At 42.5% G+C, this 19,806-nt stretch overlaps 1 protein-coding gene across 6 annotated transcripts in view; it reads right to left on the reverse strand.

Annotated features, from left to right (window-relative positions):
• Window positions 1-220: 220 nt before the first annotated feature.
• GSTA4 (glutathione S-transferase alpha 4) overlaps window positions 221-19,806 on the reverse strand; it is a 30,939-nt gene continuing 11,353 nt past the window's right edge. Inside the window, exons 6-10 of one of the 6 annotated variants that reach the window (XR_007469832.1) lie at window positions 18,901-19,032; window positions 15,643-15,780; window positions 10,514-10,826; window positions 10,349-10,422; window positions 4,773-7,623 (exon numbers count right to left, since the gene is read on the reverse strand). Coding sequence is in view for 5 of the 6 variants with exons in the window: in XM_033416281.2 (XP_033272172.1) it covers window positions 15,658-15,780; window positions 18,901-19,032 (255 nt within the window). In the remaining variant the exon portion in view is untranslated. Of the gene's footprint in view, window positions 807-4,772; window positions 7,624-10,348; window positions 10,423-10,513; window positions 10,827-13,728; window positions 13,885-15,178; window positions 15,781-18,900; window positions 19,033-19,806 lie in introns of those variants that run through there. The other 5 variants (XM_033416281.2, XM_033416282.2, XM_033416280.2 and 2 more) reach the window with 5 other exon arrangements.

The following is a 19,806-nucleotide window of genomic DNA, read 5'->3' on the forward strand; positions in this document are numbered from 1 at the left end:
CCTGAAATCTCTCCTCACTCTTCCCTCTATGGTCCTGGTCTTGATGCAGACAGCAAGAACAGTGCCCTCTGTAGGCCACTGCCGGAAATATATCAGCCTCCTCTATTTACACAGAACAGTGATTTCGTAATCACTGTAACCATCAACCACAGTTGACGAGCTTAAAAAAAATTTTCACACATCAGAATATTTTTCTTTAATAAATTTATTTATTTATTTGTTTTTATTGGGCTGCATTGGGTCTTTGTTGCTGCGCGCAGGCTTCCTCTAGTTGCGCTGAGCAGGGTCTACTCTTGGTTGCGGTGCATGGGCTTCTCACTGCAGTGGCTCCTCTTGTTGCAGAGCCCGGGCTCTAGGCTCACGGGCTCTAGAGCGCAGGCTCAGGAGTTGTGGCGCACGGGCGTAGCTGCTCTGCGGCATGTGGGATCTTCCCGGGCCAGCGATCGAACCCATGTCCCCTGTGTTGGCAGGCGGATTCTTAACCACTGTGCCACCAGGGAAGCCCCAAAATGGTTTTATATCGCATTTAATTGGCATTTGCTGCAGATGGCAATATGGTTTTGTTCTTTTCAGACACTTTACTCCTAGAATCTACACTTTACTCCTAGAATCTACAGTTGCTTGGCGACATAAGCCGATGCTGCCATTGGTTTATTAATTTGCCATTATAAGCCTGCTGCCTTTAGAACTGCAAAATGTTCCTGACAACTTCAACATAGTGGCTATCCGGGGGGCAGCTTCTTCTGACTCCCAGGCTGCAGGAACTTCTTAATCGTAGGGATGTTGCTGATTCTTGTTTTTAATGCCTGAAATGTGAAACAGTAAAATCAGGGTCTCAAGAGCAGTCACAACCTTTAAGAAAAACCAAAACTTTGTCATGAGAGGGCGAAGCTGAGATTGTCAGCTTGTGAGGCCCAGAGTGTTGACTCCAAGTTAATCCTCAATACACATTTCCTGGGTATTCCTGAGAAGGATAATACAATTGCTGGCCTGCTTAGCATTAGTGAAATTTTCTTACTGAAGAATCATTGAGGGACTTCCCTGGTGGTGCAGTGGTTAAGAATCTGCCTGCCAAGGCAGGGGACACTAGTTTGATCCCTGGTCCAAGAAGATCCCACATGCTGCGGAGCAACTAAGCCCGTGTGCCACATCTACTGAGCCTGTGCTCTAGAGCCCACGAGCTGCAACTACTGAGCCCGCATGCTGCAACTACTGAAGCCCGTGCACCTAGAGCTTGTGCTCTGCAACAGGAGAAGCCCCTGCCAGGAGAAGCCCGTGTACTGCAACAAAGACTAGCCCCTGTTCACCACAACTAGAGAAATCCCGTGCTCAGCAACAAAACTCCAATGCAGCCAAAATAAATACATTTAAAAAAGAAAAATTGACACCAGTAGGTAATGCATATTAATAACTCTAGAAATTCGTATTTCTTGAAGTATCAATTCCTGTTCTAGGAATTTATTATAAGGGAATAAGTATGGGTATGAAATAACTATAAGAATGTTACCACAATGAAAAACTAGAAATAACCTATGTTTCTAGGAAAATATAACTGATTATATAAATTATGTTACCTCCCTGCAAGAAATATAAGTCAGCAACTTAAAATGATATTATATATATATAAAAGGAAGGAGGATGATCCCTGTATTGACAGAGAATGCAATGCATTGCATCGTTTAGTTAAAAAAGAAAAAGCCCAGGGCAGAACATAATATACACTATTTTCTGTCTTGTATGAGAAAGTGGGAGGAGGGGAGATAGGTATATATTTATATTTTCTTATATCTGCATAAATAGGAACCCTGGAAGGGTACACAGGAAACCAATAAAAAAGATTATGGGGGTGGGAAGGTGGGAGGGCAGTGGTGAGAATGAGATTCCATAATTAATGCCCTTTTTATATTAGTTCTGATTTTTCAAAAAGATGTGACTCTATTGCTTAATGAAAATAAAAGAAAATAAAATGATATCGCAGAAGAATATTGACATGTAAATAAACACATACATGTGTTGACATGTAAAAAAATGTTAGAAGCAGGCCACAGAACAATATTTAGTATGATGCCATTTGGGAGGAAAATGTAAAATAAGACGTCAGGAAGTCTAAGGCAGAAACATTTGGCTGGTAGGATTATTGTTCTTTTTTTTCTTTCTTTTCTCCTTTTGGTTTATATGAATGCCTTATGTATTTCTTTTTTAATAACTAAAAAATGCTATTCTTAAACTACAAAACCTATGGTCACCTATTAGAGAAAATGTTTGTAAGGAACTGGAATAGAAGCCAGGTAAAGTCTGGCAGTGGCAGGAATCATAGAGAGAGGTCTGAGGATGGGCGACACATCAGGAAAGAGGCAGTGCTGTCTTGTAATAAGGAGGAACAAATCTGACTCCATATTAGATCTGGTCCTTTTCCTGTGCTTAGTCATGCTGGCTTTGCACTTTTTGTAAAAGAATGTTGCCTGTGGCCTGAAATATACAGGATAGCCTATTTTCAGGGCTCTAACCTTTAAGAGTCCATTCATATAGAGATAAAGAGTTGCAGAACAGAGAATAACATTTGTCTTGTTGAAGGTTTACAGGAACATTGTGACCTGACCTACTGGACAGCTGCAAGAACAAAGGATTCCTACACCAGAAAGTTTGCAGCAACTGACCATGCCCCTCCCTCACCTTCCCTTTAAAAGTGCTTTGCTGAAACCCTTTGAGGAGTTCAGGGTTTGGGTGCACAAGCCACCCATCTCCTTGAATGGCCCTGCAGTAAACCTTTTTTTGCTCCAAACTCCCACATTTTGCTTTGTTTGGCCTCACGGTGCATTGGGCACATGAACTTGTGTTTGGTAATACTCTGAGCAGAGGCTCTGAGCAACTGAGGGGCTTCATGGGGACCCCTGGCATCAGGGGGACTTAACAGGGCAGAATGGTGTGGTAGGAGCTGGGGAGGAAAACAACACAAGCAGACCTGTCAGCCTTGCTTCTTCAGTAAAAACACACTCAAAGCACTACAAGAAACGGAAAGCACTAAATGTTTATGCTAGAAATCAAAATAATCTATTCTTTCTCCCTCCATAAGGTTTTACTTCCTAAAAATCCTATCTGAACAGAAATCTCATGTCCTTTCATCACCCTTGGTTTACTCCAATTCTGTTTGGTTGGAGCTTCCATAATTACACTTTGTTTGGGGATCCTGATTAAAATTTCGGTCCAAATGCAGTACAGCTCTAACAGAGCTTCCGTTTTTTCAGATTTCACTCTTTATTCTCATCAGCAGTAGGAAATATCACAGTCCTGGATCCTGGAGGTGGAAGAGGGGACTTGCTGCGCTGTGCACCCCCCTCCCCCAGTTCTCGTCCGCCCCTCCCCCACTGCCTCCTGGGCTGAGGGGATTGGAGGGCCCTGGGAGGCGGGGACTTGGGGGGGGCCATCTTAGATGTCAGCCCTACCCCGCCCTTCTCCCCGCCGTAGGATCCGAGCGCGCAGCTGTCACCGACCCGGAGCCTGTGCCACACCCGCCTCGGCCAAATAGATCCCTGCAGCCTACCTTTTCAAAGACAGGGAAATGCCGGGTTTTAGCTTTCTTCACTATTAAAGCTGGGTTTTCCTCTTTTTCCTCTGGGGGTTAGAACGCAGCCAGCGCCACCATCATAAGGTTCAGGATGCCATGGGCATACATGTAGATCCCGACAAGACAGGTGGACTCTCAGTCGGAGAGGAACCTTTGAGTGTGGGGTTTCCTGATTCGCCACTTTTTTTGGTGCAATTAGATATTGGGGAAATGACTTTTTTTTTTAATTGAGGTAGTTGATTTACAATGTTGTGCTAGTTTCTGGTGATTCCGTTATACATACATATATGTATTTGGGAATCTTATGTGACTCTTTGTGCTCACCGTTTTCCCCCACTTACTTCTGCTCACCCCTCGCACATTCTCAAGGCACGTAGGAGGTTGAAGGATGTAACTCGGGAATCCAGAATGGGATTCCAAGGGACAGGATCATTCCCCTCCCCGCCACCACCTCCAAGCCTTCCCTGGTGCCCAAGGTAGCCCCCAAAGCCCAGGGTTACAATGAAGGAGACCCCACTTTAGATAAACAGGACTGTAATCTGCAATCCTACCTTCCTGCCCAAAAGAAGGAGACTTTTTTTCTGGTCGTTAATAACCAGCCACTACTTCGTGTAAAAGTCTCAGCAAATGTCTGTGTGCCCCATTGATGGCTGTCTCTAGCCAGCCAGCTGCCCTCCCTCACCTCTTAGCCTGGGCTCCACAATATTCTGAATTGGGCTCCCAGGTGAACGATGGAGTCTCAGCAGGACTGCAGTCCCCACCCCAAACCCGCCCAGGAGGAACTAGAATAGCAGAGACAGAGGAGGGGCCCAATATCTTTTACAGTCTCACCCTAGCCAAGAGCCAACTGTTCCCCGGGATTCAGCACTGCAAGACCCTAAGGAGACGGCCAGCTCCTGGGAGGCAGGGATCTTGGCATGGTTCCTCCACCTCCTACAGAAGCAACCCCATGTTATCCCCGACACACAGTGGCTTTTACCTCAGTGAGCCACTTTGAGAGACAAGTTTCTTCATTTGTTAAGATCTCTGTGTTGGATCTGTCATTCTTTCTTTCAACATCAAACATTCATGGAGCTCCTTCTCTGGCTACAGCTGTAGGTTTGGACGCTCCAAGCATACAAAGATAAATAAGATGCAGTTCCTGTCATCGAAAACCTTACAAACCTTCTATCTGGTGATGGGAATATCCACACTACCAAGAGGTAAGTCAGAATGAAATAAGTGTTTAATAAAAGCATAATATAGTATTACAGGAATAGGTATGTATTACAGAATAGATATATATAAATATGTTTGGTTATTTCAGCCCCTCCCTTCCCTGCCCCATGGCATAATAGGTTAAGGGCCTAAACCAAGTCCTTTAGTCCTTTTTCCTTGACCTCTAATGAATTTAAACAAAGATTAGGATAAACCACAGCTTGGTAATACAGAGGACCAAGTTTATGCTTCAAAAAGTAAACCCAATTCTCGCTGTTAAAAAAAGTACATTGTCAAAGCTTAAAAGAACAGGTGCAACGGAAATATTCATTCTGCCCGTGGGAAACGAAGAGCCGGGAACAAAGGAGTTTTTTCTGGATTTCACCCAAAAGGCAAACACTCTGAGAACACAGCTGCTAGAAGAACCAGAACCCAGGGGGTCAAGCTGAGTCTAAACTCACGCCCACCTCTTCAACTCTGCTTTTTGTACTGACCTTGACAGACAGGTTTGTCCTGAATTAAACACACCTGGTTCTCCAAATAGGCTCCGCGCATGAAACTTTAGACCTTGGAAAATGAGACCCCCACCTCTGAAGGCTGTCGAACTTCACCTGGGTGCAGCTTTACCTGAGATGAGCAGGGGTATGCATGGCCCCACCCAGAGCCCCAGGTGCCCAAGGCAAGGTGGACAGAAAGCAGCCATAATGGCATGAAAACCTTTGGATTGTGGGAGTGTGGTCCTTGGGTAACAAACATGCCCTAAATCTTTTTTTTTTCTTTTCCTTTTTTTTTTGTGACCATAAAGTAAGCAATGATTTATTTGATAAAAAATAGAAAGCATAAGCCACAACTTTAAAAAATGCACTTATCAGTATTTAAAACTTTGCTCCTTAAAAGGCATTTTTAAGAAAAAGAAAAGGCAAGCCAAATATTGGGAGAAATTATTTGTAAAGCATATCTGATAAAGGGACTCATCCAGAATATATGAAGAACTCTTAAATATCAATAATAAAAACAAAAATCAACAATTAAAACAGTGGGCCAAAAAAAAAAAAAACAAACCAGTGGGCAAAAATTTGAGCAGATAAAATAAAAAATTTTAAATATCTTTTAGAAAATGTGGAAGAACACGTTATCTGAGTTAGGCTCTGGGTAGCAGGAAAATCAAAGACCTACATCCAAATTTCAGCTCTCCCTCTCATTTGAGCAAGTTTTTTTAACCTCTCTCAGCCTCAGTTTCCTCATAGTTCCTAATTCATTTGTTTAGTGATGGAAATGTGATGTGTGCAAATTGCTGAACATAGTAAGGAATCAAAAAATGGCACGCGCGCGCACACACACACACACACACACAAACACACACTCACCTATCTGTATCTCCAGATTGCAGCAATAGTCACATGTGAGAAAAAAGTCAATTTTGCTTCAAAAAGGAGCTGAAGGCATTCTCTAGAAGTGTGATTTTGGACCAGCAGCACCAGCTGTACCTGGGAACTTGTTAGAAATGTAGAATCTCAGTCCCTGGGCCAGATCTACTGAATCAGAGTCTGCATTTTTCACAAGCTCCCCAGGTGATTCACTTGTACACAGGCAGATCTCAGAGAAATTGTGGGTTCAGTTCCAGACCACAGCAATAAAGTGAATACTGCAATAAAGCGAGTCACTTGACCTTTTTTTGGTTTCCCAGTGCCTGTAAAAGTTATGTTCATACTATACTGTAGTCTATTAAGTGTGAAATAGCATTATGTCTAAAAAAACAATGTACATATATTAATTAGAAAACACTATTGCTAAAAAAAAATTCTGGCCATCACCTGAACCTTCAGCAAGTCATAATCTTCTTGCAGTAGTAACATCAAAGATCACTGATCACCATAACAAATAGAATAATAATGAAAAGTTTCGAAATACCCCAAGAATTACCAAAATGCAGCACAGAGACACAAAGTGAGCAAATGCTGATTGGAAAAATGATGCTGAGACACTTGCTTGAAGCAGTGTTGTCTCAAAACATCCATTTGTAAAAAGCGCAGTATATGCGGAGCACAATAAAACAAGGTGTGCCTGTAACTAAAATCGAGTTTGAGAAACCAGGTCTAGAGTGAGAACCCAACTAAACTACACCTGGGGCTCAGTGTGTGGCCCCAGGTCCTCCCAGGGTCTGCTGGGCAGGCACGAAGTGCAGAATCTGATGTTTAAAAAGCAGGCTGATGGACTTCCCTGGTGGTGCGGTGGTTAAGAATCCGCCTGCCAATGTAGGGGACACGGGTTCGAGCCCTGGTCCGGGAAGATCCCACATGCTGCGGAGCAACTGGGCCCACGTGCCACAACTACTGAAGCCCGTGCAACCTAGAGCCCGTGCTCTGCAACAAGAGAAGTCACCGCAATAAGAAGCCCGCGCACTGCAACGAAGAGTAGTCCCTACTCACCACAACTACAGAGAGCCCTCGCACAGCAACGAAGACCCAACACAGCCAAAAAATAATAAAATAAAATAAATTAACTAAAACAAAAAAGCAGGCTGAGCAAATTGTGATGTGCAGGAGTGTATGAGGCTAAGAACAGAGAAAGGGAAGGGGAGAGGAATTAGGGAGAATTATAAGTACGTTTCCGATGTTGGATCATTTATATTGACCCCCTTTAAAAGAAGAATTCGTAAGATGCGAGGACTCCTCCAATCCCCAGGTTTAACCAAGTACCAGGTGTGTAGGTTCCAGCCTTGGGCAGGTCTGGAAGAGATGTCAGTTTCCTCAACTCTAAAATGAGGAGTTGGTTCAGAATTAGATCATCTTCGTCTCCTCCAGTTTTAACAATCTTTCTGGTCTTATTTCTCTTCCCTTGTATTCATTCGCCCTGTGCTCCTATCTGCTGAACACACAAGTTGGGAAATCAGCCAGTCTTTTGGGGTGAAATTCTACTGATAATGTTAACAGTCATTCTGGATAATTTAGGCAAAACAATGCACATTTTTCTTAATTTCAGTTAGGTAAAAAGCAGGCTTTTATTGAATTTTCTAGATAACGAAAGTTTTAAGGGATTAACTTAAGAAGTTGCCAGTTTTAGCAGATGCTTGGGGCCAAAATACAAGACGCCAATTCTTCTTTTTTTTTTATTGGAGTCAAATTGCTTTACAATGTTGTGCAAGATGCCAATTCTAAATCTGTTATCACTAGAAATATCCTTGACATTTACTCTGGCTTCTCCAATGGATAAGAACTGCCTAGCTTCAAAACAACCAGCAAGATCAAAATCCGTCACCAAGACAAAAAATTCTCCGAGAGAATCCTGTATTCCCCACAGAATTTAAATATGCCAGTTTGGAAAGATGTAGCATTATTCTAGCTTTAAGTGTATAATGTTTCAGAGAAAGAATATGTTAAAGTTGAAAGAACAATATTAACAGCACAACCAAGACTTTCAGTATAGCTTTAACATTACAGCCCATTTCTTAAAAATTAATTTTTAGTGGAATATTGTTGCTTTACATTGTTGTGTTAGTTTCTACTGTACAGCAAAATGAATCAGCTATGCCTATACATATATCCCCTCTTTTTTTGATTTCTTTCCCATTTAAGTCACTACAGAACACTGAGTAGAGTTCCCTGTGCTATACAGTAGGTTCTTGTTAGTTATATATCTTATACATAGTATCAATAGTGTATATATGTCAATCCCAATCTCCCAATTCCTCCCACCCCCACCTTTCCCCCTTGGTATCCATACAATTGTTCACTAGGTCTGTGTCTCTATTTCGGCTCTGCAAATAAGATCATCTATACCATTTTTCTAGATTCCACATATATGCATTAACATACAATATTTATTTTTCTCTTTCTTACTTCACTCTGTTACGACAGTCTCTAGGTCCATCCACGTCTCTACAAATAACCCATTTTCGTTCCTTTTTACGGCTGAGTAATATTCCAGCGTATATATGTACCACATCTTCTTTATCCATTCCTCTGTTGATGGACACTTAGGTTGCTTCAATGTCCTGACTATTGTAAATAGTGCTGCAATGAACATTGGGGTGCATGTGTCTTTTTGAATTATGGTTTTCTCTGCTTATATGCCCAGTAGTGGGATTGCTAGGTCGTATGGTAGTTCTATTTTTAGTTTTTTAAGGACCCTCCATACTGTTCTCCATAATGGCTGTATCAATTTACATGCCCACCAACAATGCATGAGGGTTCCCCTTTCTCCACACCCTCTCCAGCATTTATTGTTTGTAGATTTTTTGATGATGGCCATTCTGACCAGTGTGAGGTGATACTTCACTGTAGTTTTGATTTGTATTTCTCTAATAATTAGTGATGTTGAACATCTTTACATGTGTGTGTTGGTCATCTGCATGTCTTCTTTGGAGAATGTCTATTTAGGTCTTCTGCCCATTTTTTTTTTTTTTTTTTTTTTGCGGTACGGCGGGCCTCTCACTGTTGTGGCCTCTCCCGTTGCAGAGCACAGGCTCCGGACGCGCAGGCTCAGTGGCCATGGCTCACGGGCCCAGCCGCTCCACGGCATGTGGGATCTTCCCGGACCGGGGCACGAACCCGCGTCCCCTGCATCGGCAGGTGGACTCTCAACCACTGCGCCACCAGGGAAGCCCTTCTGCCCATTTTTGATTGGGTTTTTTTTGTTGTTGTTTGTTTGTTTTATATATAACAAACCCACAGCAAACATTATTCTCAATGGTGAAAAACTGAAAGCATTTCCTCTAGGATCAGGAAAAAGACAAGGATGTCCACTCTCACCACTATTATTCAACACAGTTTTGGAAGTCCTAGCCATGGCAATCAGAGAAGAAAAAGAAATAGAAGGAATCCAAATTGGAAAAGAAGAGGTAAAACTGTCACTGTTTGCAGATGACATAATACTATACATAGAAAATCCTAAAGATGCCATCAGAAAACTACTAGAGCTAATCAATGAATTTAGTAAAGTCACAGGATACAAAATTAATACACAGATATCTGTTGCATTCCTATACACTAACAACGAAAGATCAGAAAGAGAAATTAAGGAAACACTCCCATTTACCATTGCAACAAAAAGAATAAAACACCTCGGAATAAACCTACATAAGGAGGCAAAAGGCCTGTATGCAGAAAACTATAAGATACTGATGAAAGGCCACATTTAATTGATTATGAATGATTTCTCTTCTATTTTTCTATTTATGACATATTAGCAAAATACTTATTTGGTTGGATTTGACATATTAATTAGTTGGATTTGACATGCTACCAAAGGGAAAGTATCCTACAGGGAACTAGCCCCCCGGGAAAAAGAGCTCAAGTGTTTATATGGCATTTTTTTTTTTTTTTTTTTGCGGTATGCGGGCCTCTCACTGCTGTGGCCTCTCCCGTTGCGGAGCACAGGCTCCGGACGCACAGGCTCAGCGGCCATGGCCCACGGGCCCAGCCGCTCCGCGGCATGTGGGATCCTCCCGGACCGGGGCACGAACCCGTGTCCCCTGCATCGGCAGGCGGACTCTCAACCACTGCGCCACCAGGGAAGCCCTATATGGCATTTTTAAGACACAAACAACTGAACCCTATTCCAGGGTGGGGAGGGAGTAGGGGTTACTTATGTAATAGGATGGTTAGGGAGGTAGTTCTGTTCCAAGCTCACATGCTAATAAGCCTCTTCTGTGGAGAGCCCTATATTTCAGTTATAGAAATGAAATTTCCTTTCCGTTAGGGTCTAATGGATTGATTCATATTGACATCTCCCCAAGGCTAACAAACTTACTTAAATGAAAAATACAGCTGAGCCGAGAAGGAGACTTCACCCCACGTTGCTTGGAGAATAAACAAAGTGAACCACTACATGGCCCACTGCTGTTTCAAGACTGGAGCAAGTCCTAGAAAAATCTGTGCCTGGACTTGACTTAGATACTCCTGCTTTCAAGTTGGTGCCATCCCCTGGGGAGGCAGGACCCCAGAGGAAGACCCCAGTGTCACATCATTTGGACGGAATCTTCCAAGCATCCGACGAAGGCAGGAGGTTGAGTTTACCCGTTAGGCACCTGGCACAGAGTGGGTGATGCCTGTGTTCTTTCCAACTGTGTCCAAAAACATGAGATTTGGCAGAGGAGGAAAAAAATGTAATGGCTCAAGAATTAATAAATGCTTAAGTTCTACCAAGCATGTTATCAACTGAAGCACCACCTGACTCTTACATACTTAGTTCTGAAATTACATTTAACGTGCAACACGGTGTGGGGGGCATTTTAACGTATGATATTATGCACATTTCATGCACAAGCAATGAAAGTCTTCAAAGGCTTTGTCTAGATGTACATTTGCATCTCGTTTTCATTTATGTATCGACTCGAAAGAAAAAAATATCTCTGCCTTTTATTTGATATAGACAAGTTTAGAAATAATAGTCATTAAGTTAACCATAAAGTTAAAACAACCGCTAACTACAAGTTGCAAATTTGGCCATAAAAACTATCCAACCAAGGCCAAAAAGAGTGGATAAGAACATCACCACTAACCTTAGCTTTTCCTGGCTCTTGTCTTGGGGTGCTGTGGGTGGATTAAGTGAGGGTTTATAACCTTTTCCATTCTAATTGAAATCTCCACCCCCTCAAGGGATTGGCCAATGAGCATTCCAGTTTGTACACACCTCTGGGGCTTCACTTTACATCCCTTGTTTGGGTATTTGATAGAGCATCAGGATACTCAAGTAAGAAGAAAGTAAGATTCCACTAGCTCATTCAACAAATATTTACTAAGTACCACTCTGTGCCAGGTACTGTTTTAGGCCCTGGGTCTACAATGGTAGGCATGACAGACCCAGTGTCATCGGTGGTGCTTACATTCTAGTTGGGGAAGATAGGCAGTATAAATATATAAACAAATAAATGCAGTGTATTCAAAATAATAATGGTAACAATATATCACATGATTATAGCTTATGAATAAATGAGATCTACGACAATAGTGTTATAAGTGGTAGGAGGGATGAATTGGGAATATAGTTATAAGGTACCCGCACTACCCGTGAAGTGGTATAGTGTTATTTCAAAGTGGTCTTAGTGTAGTTGCATAAACATATTGGAAACTTTAGAACAACCACTAAAACTTAAAAACAAACCAAAAAAAACAACTATAATTGACATGCTAAGAGAGGAGAGAAAATGGAATCATATAAAATGCTCAATTAAAACCAGAGAAGCACTGCAAAGTAAAGGAGCTGTTACCGTGGGGGATTACTGGACTGAATGTCAATATTATGACATAGTGTGAGTGTGTTTCGTGTTCGGTAACTGCAATCATTGTTGCTTTTGTTGTGGCCATCCATTTACAATGCTTGGTGTCAGTTTATTTATCTCTTGTAAAAATAAAATACAGTGTGTGTGAAAATAAATAAATAAATAATAATAAAATAAAACCAGAGAAGGCAGAAAAAGAGTGGAAGACAAAAAAAAGGTGGGGGGAGAAACAAAGAACCAGGGCAACAAGTAGAAAACAGCCACAAACATGGTAGAGATTAATGCAACTACATCGATAATCATTTTAAATGTGAATGTCTTAAATACACCAATTTTAAGACAGAGGCTATTGTGAGTGGCTTAAGACCCAATTCTATGTTTTCCATAAGAAACCCACTTTAAATATAAAGACACAGATTGATTAAACAGAGAAGATTGCCGGGGGGTGTCGAGTGCTCTGAAGAAAATAAAATAGGGTGGTGAAAAAGAGGTATGGAGTGTGTGGGGTGAGCTACAGAGTTCGTGATCAGAGGGTTCCCTTAGGTGGGGATGTTGGCGCTAATAGAGCAAGGAGCCCACCATGGAATCTTCTGGAAAGAGGGAACATGAGCAGGTATGAGAGCTGGGGCTGGCGGCTGTTTGCCGCAGACACTGCCCCCTAGAATTCACCTTCTGCTGACCCGTCCCCAGGAGCATGGCACCTCCATGCATCGCCCCGCCCCCCAGGCACCTGGTCCAGAGCGTCAGGCGTTCCCTCGGGCACCCAGTCCGCCAAAGCCCCTCTGAGTGGCTTAGGCTGGGTCCCAGGCTCATTAGGCGCTGCAGGTCCTCCTCTGTCAGACACCAGAGCCCCACACCCGTCCAGCTCCCCCTTTTGTCCCAGACACTGGAGGACCCACGAAGGCGTGCACTTTTACCCCGTTGGCTCAGCTGCTGTGGTGTCTAGCCGGTGAGCCTCGTGGGTGCCCTCTGCTCCGGCTCCTGTCCTCACGGGTCCTCCCTGGTTCATTCCTGAACGCTCAACACACTGACGTCTTTGAGGACAACCATCCGCTGCCTGACCGCCTGCTCTTTCACCGGAGTCCGGTGGCTCGTGAAGATGGGAGGGTGGAGGGTGTTGAGACTAAAGGGTCTGGACCCAAAACCTGGGGGACTCCACCTGTGCAGGATGGGGAAGGGGAGATTGTTTCCAACGTGCAAGTGAACTGCGCAATTTAAGGTCACGTGACCGTGAGCAGAAAGACGTGGGAACCTGTCTTCAGAGGAAGCAGCTTGGCCTGTCCTATTTATTTTCTCTAATCCTCCAATTCAGTGCAGAAGCCAACTTCCTCCCTGGTTGTTTTCTCAAAGAGCCAGCCTTGAGGGCCCTCTTGTGTCTAAGAGAATTAAAACTCCCAAAGCACTGTTTGCATTATGGCTTACAGTCTACACAGCAGGCCCTTGAGTAATAGTATCAGGCAGTGTCCCTGGGTAGCAAAATCCCGCCCAAATAGTCTTAGCTCAAATTTCCTGCCGTCCCATAAAACTCAATGATAGAGACCCCTCGGTGTAATCAAGTCAATGTCTGGTTCCCACGTGTAAATTAATCTCCAAATGAGTGTAAAGCATTTCCCCTCCCTGAAGAGTTGGAAGGAGTAATCCAAAAGCCCGTCCTCACTCAGAAACCAACTGCAGGTTCAGGGAGTGTCCCCCAAACACCCTCAGGTCTGGTAATCTGCTGGAAGTACTCGCAGAACTCACAGAAAACGGTCCTACTCACAGCTTCGGTTTATTACACGGAGAGGATACAGATAGAAATCGGCCCAGGGAAGAGATGCACAGGGCAGAGTCCAGGAGTGTTCCAGGCTCGGAGCGCTCAGAGGTCTTCATTCTGCAGAGCCATGGACAGCGCTAACTCCTCCTGACAAGCATGTGTGACAACAGAATTCTGTCACTGGGGAAGCCCACCCGCGTCTGAGTCCAGAAGTTTACAGGAGCGCCATCGTGTGGGCATGACTGACCGCCCACGTGGCTGATCTGTCTCCAGCCCCTCCAGAGTGGAGCTGACCCCACATGACCCGGAGCCCCTGCCCAACATCATATTGTTGGTGTGGCTCAAAGCCTACACCCGAAATCATATAGTTGTTATCTGGCTGGCCCAGGGCCCCCGGCAAACAGATACTCCTATCGGGCGTGTCTCTGGATAGTAAAATCCCACCAAAATGGTAGGAGAGGTTCCAAGGCTTAGAGATCACCTCCCAGAAGCCAAGGCCAGACCTGTCTCTGGGGAAGGTGAGACTCTTTACTGCATCCCCATCCCCATTTTCTTCTTTTTGTTCTCTTGCTCCCAGGAGGCTGGCGGAAACATCAGCCGGGACCACCAGTGCTCCTCGGGCCCGCCTGGTGGTGCACCTGCTGCCCTGCCTCTGCTCCTTTAGTAGTTCTAAATATTAGAGCGACGACAGAGTGCTTGCATTGTGAAAATATGAAGACAGAGAACAATCTTCACGTCTGCGTTGCATTTTCCTCTAATAAAACCCTGAGGGGCTTGCATTGACTGGGACAGGCATTAAGGATCACCTCGCAACTGTCTGTTTTTCACATCTGGGCAAAAATCCCTCCTGTAGTAAAGAATGAGTGTGTCCACTTAATGAGACGTGGATCAAACACTTGCCTTTTTCCCGTTTTTAAATTCCTAATTATTAGACACTCTTAAAGCGGCAATTCTTTCTTTTCTAAAATTACTTCTGCTGTTGACACATCTATCTTGCCTACTGCGTGGTGAATTTTTTCTAAAGCAAAATATTCTGATCTAGGCCTCTGATCTAAGGTTTTGTCTCCTGGCACCATGCTTGGCACATAACAGGTGCTCAATTAATATTTGAGATGTAAGTCAACACATGTTTAAAGCAGTATTAATAAGCCACACTTTTAGCTCTGAAATGCAAAAAATCAGAAGCCTCCAAATAACCATTTGGGTAGTAAGAGGACAAAAGTTAAATATATTTATATTTTCTTATACTTGTGTCAAATATAACTGGAAGGATTATACAAATGATAATGATGTTTGCCTGTAGGGAGCAGAACCAAAGAAAACTGGGGGGACAGGGCTGAAAAGAACACTTCCAACTGTATAGCCTTTTATACTTTTTTGATATTTGAACCATGTGAATGTATTCCAAACAATTTAATTTAAAAATCTAGCAGCAGGGCAATGAATTGTAAATCCTTTATTTTGGCAAATATCAATGGCATTCATTACTACCATGGATCTATTATTATTATAGCTCAGAGGAGAGTTACTATCTAGTGAATTCCATTGTTATTAGACACTGAAAACAGGAAGAGACTGGAGGGGGTTGAGAATGGGATAAGGAGAGGAGAAAAGAAGCTCAGGGGACAACATGAAGTCCTACCCATCCTTGTTACCAGGAAATGAGTAGACAGAGCAGATCTAACTTAAATGCCAGCCCCTCTAAAAAGGTGTTCAGAAGAGGTCCCGTAACAATCACTCACTGGACAAAAAAGGTTGATGTTTCTAAAAGAGATCTCCTTGACATGAAAGACCAACTTAGGAACAATATACACAGCACCACGACAGAGCTGGATCACGGCAGCCTGGCTTCAATTAAGACACAACTGTGGACACAGCGATTTCTGGGGGACAGCGCTCACTCACAGCCGTGCTGCTGTCCTACGGCATGAAGATGTTGTACACGGTCCTCACGTAGATGTCATCCGGGGGAGGCTTCCTCTTGCTGCCAGGTTCAAGGAATTTCTTAATTGTAGGGATATTACTTATTTTCACTGTGAACTCCTGCAAAGGGAAAACGCAAAAGTTCAAGGCTAAAAGCAAAAGTATTCATTTCTACGAAAATAGGGCGGTGCAAAATGGCCCATCAGTTTGGGGTTAGTAGATGCAAACTATTACATATAGAATGGATAAACAACAAGTTCCTACCGTACAGCACAGGGAACTATATTCAATATCCTGGGATAAACCACAATAGAAAAGAATATAAAAAAGAATGTAATAGATATGTGTATAACTGAGTCATTTTGCTGTACAGCAGAAATGAACACAACACTGTAAATCAACTATGCTTCAATAAAAAAGTAAACAAAAAAAAAAACCCCAAAATGGTCCATCAGAATACATTCAATAAATATTTGCTATAGAGATCCAAATAGAACTGTCATCCAGCACCTGTCTAGGGTCTGATCTCTTGGTATGACCATTCATAATCTCTGCCAACAGTGGCTGGAATCTAGGCCAGGCTCTATACAAATCTCACAGTTCATACCAAGATGTGAACTCTTTTCAGAGACAGAAAAATAAAAAAGAAACTTAGGATAGGAGTATACTTGCTTAAATGAAAAAAGGAAGGATGAAAAAGACATAGGAAGTACCTCAAATGTACTGATCTCAGAAAAAATGCATTTAAATAAAAGTCACTTAAATAAAATTGTTTAAAAAATTCATCAGATAGTACAAGTTACATTTTAAGATTCAGCTGCCTTGACAGTTTTACTCCTATTAACAAATGAATCCTCTTTCTGGCTATGTGTGAAAGATGGCCAGTTGCATTTTTTTGTAGCCTAGGGCTCAGTTATCAGATACCAGATATTCACGTTAACTGTAATGGAAGAAAAAAAATCTTATTTTTCATTCATAAAGTCAAATCTTACCAATTTTCAGTAATTAAGAAGAAAAATCCATTTGATCTGGTGAAAATTCTGAACTATACAAAGAACTGTATATCCATCATATATAAGTATTCTAACAAAATCTTTCAAAATAAAGAGGTCACTTATTTAAAAAGCTACTATTTATTAAATGTCTACTATGTACAAAGCACAGCCTTAATTAAGCAGGCATACAAACATTCATACATATATCACTAATATTAACAAAAACTCTAATAATTATGTCAATTAATTCTATGTAAATATGACAATCTTCTCTTCTTATTACTTATTTGAACTATTTGTATTATGGTATTTGTATTATTTGTGTTATTACCAATAATTAGAAGCTTTTTCCAAAGGATTTATCATTTCAAGATTTACCTGGGGCTTACACATGTCATGTATACTAAAAATTTTGTGACTTTTGACTTTTTTTTCCCCCTTTAATCAATGCAAGAGTGACCCTTTAATTTAATCAGAACTGGTGTTAGATTTTGAAGTCCTTTAATATTGATACTTGACCTGTTCAGGTATTAAATTTGTTTACACAGAAGTACCTGGGATTTAAAAACAAATTGTTAGCATCATGGATGGAAAATATCCACAGGTCCTTGGGTCATTTCAGGGATCTATTGGTATTAAAGTCAAACTTTAAAATGCCCATCTCGGGCTTCCCTGGTGGCGCAGTGGTTGAGAGTCCGCCTGCCGATTCAGGGGACACAGGTTCGTGCCCCGGTCCGGGAGGATCCCACATGCCGCGGAGCGGCTGGGCCCGTGAGCCATGGCCGCTGAGCCTGTGCGTCCGGAGCCTGTGCTCTGAGACGGGAGAGGCCACAGCAGTGAGAAGCCCGCGTACCGCAAAAAAAAAAAAAAAAAAAAAAAGATCTCTGTGCCTGCAAGAAGAAAGGAACAGAGAGCTAAACTATATAATGGCTATTTGCCTTGTTGAAGATTTCTGTTCTCATTTTCTGGGTCTATGTATTTAACCGGTGGTTGCTGTCCTCATTAGTATGTCCAAATGATGTTCACTACACTTGGGAAAAGAATTTTTTTTAAAGTATATGTGTTACTACTCTTTGGAGATTTAGCATGTGTCTCTCTTGGCTTTTGATAACTTGGTCAAAGATGTGTCCATCTGGTCTTTATAGGGGGTTGGCAACCTTTCTCTATAAAGGACCAGTTAGTAAATATTCTAGGCTTTGCAGGCCATATGGTCTGTATCAGAACGACTCACCTCTGCCGTGGTGCACAGAAGCAGCCTTACACAACGCATAAGTGAATGGGCCTGCCTTTGTGCCAATGAAATGTATTTACGGACACTGAAATTCGAACTTCACATAATTTCATGTGTCAGGAAGTATCACTATTCTTTTGATAGTTTTTCAACCATTTAAAAATGTAAAAACCACTCTTAGCTCAAGAGTGATACAAAAACACGTGGCAGGCCTGATTTGGCCCAAGGGGCCAACCCACCAGCACAGAAGAAAGCCCATTGCATTTGGAGATAAAAGGCTAAGATTCTAGACAAAGTTGATATACCCATTAACGAGGCCATCAGGCTACTGACGTCTTTACCCTGGGTCTCTATTTCTTCATATGTATTCAATATATTGAAGGCATTGGATGAAACTTGCTTTTTAAAGCCCTTTTCTGCTTCTAAATTCTATGATCGATCCTGCAAGAATAACATCGAAACATAAACTGAGTCACGCACAGAAGTCTGTCCTTGGAATCTGAGGAAGAAGAATGGTGAGAATTCTCTGGGGTGATGTTTAGGGTGCCTCTTATTAGCTCTCAGAATTCAGACTCCAAAATTTCCAATTTGAGACCATGTTATTTCTGAGAAAGGGAGCCACACCCTGATGACGAGGCTGTTTTTGACGGTGACTCTCGGGTCCTCCCGTCAGCACATACAGCACAAGCAGATGAGCAGCCCCTGGTCCCTACAACTACGTCTACAGCAGGTCCCTACTGGCAAACTGTGTATGGAGTTTGTTGCAAGAGTGTAGTCATGCAACAATACCGAGGGACAACTTCTTTCACACGTAAACGATCTTTCAGCTCTAAGGGTCTGGGAACCAGAAAACCAATTTCAAGTCTGCACCTTCATTTCATTTTACTAACTAGAACCTAAAAGAATTACACACACACATGTGCACACACACACATACACAGCCTACCAAACAACAGATATCGAAGGAAGGCCTAAGAGTTCTGGGCCAATCTTCTCAAACGTTGTTTTATATACCTGGAGGTGAGGAAACGCAGACAGGATATTAGGAATTTTCTCTTCTAGAGCCAAAATGGTCTGGAGTAGAATTATGTCTGCAAGGCTCAGCTGATTACCAACAAGAAACCTTTGTCCATGACCCCGTAAAACCTGCAGGGTATAAACATTTTACATTGGTTATAATACTTGAGATGGAGAAAATGATGAAGCTGTGGAATCAGTGCAGTATCTGAGAAGGGCTGAAACTACAACCTTGTCCTTTTATCCTTTTACGAATAACATCAACTAAGAAGAAGTTCCCTATATGAGAGGGAGAGAGCAAAAAAGGTGTAGAAATGAAAGCATCCTTAAGTATCTGCTTTACATCAGAATGAGACCCTAAAAAAGGGAAGGAACTATTAATTCTAGATTTAGCATCCAGGGCTTTAAAAGGATACCTCTATTCCATAAATGTATCTACAGAAAAGAATTAGCCCTGATACATTCAGGGGAAGTGATGTAAGACGTAAGCCACTGGTCCTGTCCAAGGAGTCTCATCTCATTTGCCAGTTCTGTGTTTCTGTGTGTCAGGACTCACAGTCATAAACTAGACATGACAGTAAAAAAGCAGGCTTCCTTTCACATCTTCTAAGACAGGGAACATTAAAAGAATGAGAGTTCATCCTGACTCCCATTTTGAGAGTAACACAGGTGCAGAGATTCATAGGCATAGACGGTGATCGGGAAGGGGCAAGGAACAGTGGTAGAACAGGGAAGATGCGCTTTGCGGATGCCCATGAGTGTGAGTATGTGTTTACGTGTGTGTGACAAGGACCCTAATATGACTCCAAATCAAACAGAGTTACTGGAGCCAGACAGGGAGAGGACGAAGAGTCCAGAGTTGCAGTCCTGGCTCCTGACTTAGGCATGTCACCCAGTCTCTCT

The sequence above is a fragment of the Orcinus orca genome, chromosome 10, assembly GCF_937001465.1.
Source record: "Orcinus orca chromosome 10, mOrcOrc1.1, whole genome shotgun sequence".
Lineage (NCBI taxonomy): Eukaryota > Metazoa > Chordata > Mammalia > Artiodactyla > Delphinidae > Orcinus > Orcinus orca.